Raw genomic sequence first — 4,544 nt, 5'->3', positions numbered from 1 at the left:
ATGACGGAAAGTCTTAATTTTATTAAAGACACGGAGGCGAGTATTATGCTTACTTTTCTTGCTTTATTTCAATAGCAGCAAGATAAAACTACTACTCCCAGAAGGCGTGGTGAAAGAACTACCAGCCAATGGGAAACAAAGAAACAAATATTGTCCAATCACAACCAATGTAGTAGTATAAGATCTATCGTGACTGCGAACAGCCCTCTTTTCTTGTGCGAGCAATTACAGAGAATGCAAAAATAAAGCAGAAACAGATAACAAAATGCATAAGGTCAAAGTCAACATGAAAACTTCTTTCCCAAAGACCACCAGAGGAGACTCGGAGAGAAGGTCCAATCCAAACACGGAAGGTGATGTATCAGAAGGAACGATCTTGGCAGAATCCAGGATGATCTCAGGATGATGCCGGTGGCAGCGCTGGAGTGCCTGTGGGGAGGGAGAACACCAGTTAGAAGTGTTCTGGCGGGATAATACTCGCCTCCGTGTCTTTAATAAAATTAAGACTTTCCGTCATAAATTATTAGGAAAATCTACATTTTATGGCAAGACCGGAGGCTCCTGTTATGCTTGTTTAAAGCATATCCACCACCAGAGAAGAAGCAGTAACAACAGGTTTGCAATAAAATGTACGGAACACTGAATCATTAGACCAATCTGCTGATTTCAGGATGTCCTCCAGACGGGAGCCAGCCCAAAAGGCTTTTGAAGCCATGGCTCCCCTAGTGGAATGAGCTCCAAAAATGGAGACTTCAATACCGGCCAGGGACATGGCCCAACGAACCCAGCGGGCCAGAGTAGCGGCAGAAACAGGACGAAAGGGTTTACGAAAGGAAATAAGGAGTTGGGAGCTGGAGGAAGTCCTGAGATCAGAGGTCTTACTTTCATAAACTTTTAGGCATTGACCTACACACAATTTGGGATTGGAGGGAAAATAGGGATAGAACACAGTATGCAAATTAGTCTTTGTACGTTTATGAACATGAAACATCACACCAGAAGGAGTAAACTGTCGAGAAGAAACATCTAAGGCTTTCACATCAGATACTCGTTTAATGGAAATTAAACATAATAACAGACACCAGCTTGACCAAAGAGACCAGGCGGACTTGTAAGCCTTGGAGGTGCCTGGGGCCCATGCCCGACTAATGAAGACTGAAGCTTCCTGTGAAATGACGAGATCAGAAGAGGGAGGCTGGAAATTTTCCAGGCGGACAACACCAGTGATTGATCGACAACTAAAGGATGGGGATTGCCCTGAGGGTCCGAGAGAAGATTGGGGGACGGAGAAAGAAGGACGGGAAAATCCACCGCCAACTCCAGGAGAGATGGGAACCAAACCTGGGACTGCCAGAAGGGAGTTACTATTACCAGAGACGTCATTTGGCGACGCACCTGCGACAGGACTCTGTTGATCAACAGGAAAGGAGGAAAGGCATAATTGAGGTGAAGGGACCAATCTTGGAGGAAGGCATCGGTCGCCAGAGCCAAAGGATCCGGACGCCAGCTGAAGAAGTGAGGTAACTGCTAATTGAGCCGGGAAGCAAAGAGGTCTATTGAGAAAGGACCCCACAACCGAGAGAGGGAGAGAAACACGGAGGGAAGAAGCTTCCAATCTCTGGAATCCCGGAGGTAACGAGAATGCCAATCAGCAACGGCGTTGAGATCCCCTGGAAGGTATTCCGCAGAGAGCGAGAGTTTGTTGGAAAGGCAAAATTCCCAAAGACTTTTTGCCAGTTCCGCTAGAGCCTTTGATTTTGTGCCACCGAGATGGTTTATATAGCGAACCGCAAAAACATTGTCCATGCGAAGGAGGATGGTACAACTTACTTTGTCTTTTGCCAGACTCTGGATTGCAAAGGAGCCTGCCAGCATCTCTAAACAGTTGATGTGCAATTTGGACTCCTCTTTTGACCATGTACCGCCAGTCGATATTGGTCCACAACGGGCGCCCCAACCCGTCAGGCTTGCATCGGATTCTAATACAAGATCTGGGGAGGAAGCGAAAATGGTTCGACCGTTCCAAGCTTCCAAATGGGTCAACCACCATTGCAGCTCTAGGCGAGATTCGAGATCTAATTCTATTTGATCGGAATACGCAAGACCTTGTCAAAGATGTCTGATCTTTAGGCGCTGAAGAGCCCGATAATGGAGGGGGCCTGGGATGATTGCCTGAATAGAAGCCGAGAGAAGGCCGACTATCCTTGCAAGGGTTCGGAGAGAAATGAAGGGGCGGTGCAGAACCTGGGAAATCTCCGTCTGAATAGTGGAGATCTTGGACTGAGGAAGAAACAGGGAAGCCAAAGGGGAGTCTACGCGGAACCCCGGAAACTCCATACTCTGAGTCGGGATAAGAGATGACTTCTCTAAATTGAGGAGGAAGCCTAATTCGAGTAGCAGAGAGCGAGTAGTGTTGAGATCGTTCAATAATGCCAGTTTGTCTAGGTTCATGAGGAGGATATCGTCGAGATAAATGATGAGCCTGATCCCCAGAGATCTTAGATAAGCTACGACGGGTCTCATTACTTTTGTGAAACACCAGGGTGCTGAAGAAAGACCGAAAGGCAGAGATCGAAAACGATAAGTGACGTCTTGCCATTGAAATTGGAGGAATTTGGTGTGCGATTCGTGAATAGGAATAGAAAGATAAGCGTCTTGGAGATCGATGCGAATCATCCAATCGTTTTGACGCAGAGTGTCTCGTAAATGTAGAATTGTTTCCATTTTGAAGTGGCGGTAAACCACGAACTGATTGAAAAACCTGAGATTGATCACCGGTCTCATCTTTTTGTTCTTCTTCTGAACAAGAAAAAGGGTGCTGAGGAAACCTGAGGGATCGAAGGGAGAAACGAGAATAGCTCTTTTGGATAGAAGGGCCTGAATTTCTGAGGTTACCAGAAGGGACATTTCTGAGGAGAACACCAGAGGCGGAGGAAGGAATTCTGGAAAAGGTGGAGCGTAAAACTTGATACGATAACCTTGGACGGTGTTGAGAACCCAAGGATCTGCAGTGAGGGTCTGCCATTTGTGAAGGAAAAGAGATAAACGACCCCCTACAGGAATAACTGCACTCACCTTGTTGAGTGTTGTTGTTGTGGCGGAAACCACGTTGGCCCCTGCCTCTGTAACCCCGACCTCTTTGGGGGTAAAATTGGGGCTTGAAATCCTGTTGGTTGGAGTTGAAGGAACCACGGGAGCCTTGGGACTGAAAACCACGGCCGGTAGAGCGGCTCCTGCCTCTTCCGGCCCTGCCAAAAACCCGAGAAGGGAAGACCTTTTTGATGGATTGCTGCGCTTTATCCAAGGAGGCAAAGGTGGTGACGAACTTACTTAAATCTCTCACCAACGAATCCCCAAAAAGAAGACCGTCAGCCTTGACACCAGGATCAAGAGGGGCGAGGTTGGCAAGTTTGGGATCTAACTTTATTAAGAGGCCCTTGCGGCGCTCGTGAGTCAAGGCTGCATTGGTGTTGCCTAAGAGACAAAAGGCTCGCTGGACCCACAACGATATCTCTTCTGGATTAAGACCCGTGCCATCAAGGCGAGCTGTCTCTGCCAAATCAAAAATGCGGGCAAGAGGACCCACTAAATCAAGCAACTTGTCTTGGCAGGAAAACCATGCCCTATCAACCCCTTTACGCGGATCCTTGCCAAATTTGGAAAAGAAGGTGAGGAGAGGTTGATCAATAGCAGGAGTAGAAGTGATATGGGAAGGGAGAGAGGGCTTCGGGCACTCAGACTTTAGTTTAGCCCTGACAGTTTTGTCCAAAGGAAGACGAAGTCTTGAGGTAATATAGTCTCCCACGTGGTCAATGGGGAACCATTCAGTAGAATTAGGGTGTCTGATAGAAGCAGGGTCAAAGAGAGGGGTACCCTCAGGATCAAGCACTGGCTCCGATGCAAAAGCATCTAATTTCAATTTCTTAGGAGGAGACGATGGGTTTACAATATCAAAGATGTCATCAAGGTCAGTGGCGTCACCCATATCGTCATCGGTATCATAAATTGTAGAAATGACCAATTTCTGTGGTACCTCCGGGTTGTTGGATTTGACCTTACGTTTACCAGCTGAACATTTTAACCCCTCCATAGTAGGAGGCCTGGGAGGAACCACGTCCTCTGTCATCTGTGAGGAAGACTCACCAACCACTTTTGACGCCAAAGAAGAAACCTTGGAGTGTACCACTGTAAGTTTTCTGCTATCCCCCGCAGAATGGGCCATTGCTTTGGTCATTAAGCTTAAGAGAGAATTCTCCATAGTCTTTGAAAAACGCTTCATTGAAGCTTCAACAGCAGTTTCTACGGAGGAATTAATAAAGGAACTTAAATCCTCTTTAAATTCTTCCCCTTCATTATCATTATGTTCTTGTGAAACCTGCATGGTGAAAGGAAACTGGGAAACCAGCCACAACCAGACAAGAAAGGGTTAACCACTGAGAAATGAGAATGGGCGTGTGAAAAGGAGGAAAACCCCTCCCACTAGGGGCGTGTAAAACGAAGGACGGTAAAACACAAAGGTTGAGGAAACGGAGCGTGTGAGGCAG

At 47.0% G+C, this 4,544-nt stretch overlaps 1 protein-coding gene across 1 annotated transcript; it reads right to left on the bottom strand.

Annotated features, from left to right (window-relative positions):
• Positions 1-2,109: 2,109 nt before the first annotated feature.
• On the bottom strand, positions 2,110-4,339 carry LOC146833115 (uncharacterized). The gene is made up of 2 exons (XM_085599891.1): positions 3,076-4,339; positions 2,110-2,384 (listed from the first exon to the last, which is right to left on the bottom strand). The coding sequence occupies exons 1-2, from the start codon at positions 4,277-4,279 to the stop codon at positions 2,110-2,112; spliced, it is 1,479 nt and encodes a 492-aa protein (XP_085456017.1). The 5' UTR covers positions 4,280-4,339.
• Positions 4,340-4,544: the final 205 nt, after the last annotated feature.

This window comes from Triturus cristatus, chromosome 4_2 (assembly GCF_964204655.1).
Source record: "Triturus cristatus chromosome 4_2, aTriCri1.1, whole genome shotgun sequence".
NCBI lineage: Eukaryota > Metazoa > Chordata > Amphibia > Caudata > Salamandridae > Triturus > Triturus cristatus.
Note: the sequence above shows the minus strand (reverse complement) of the source record. Positions and strands in the feature narration are given on the sequence as shown.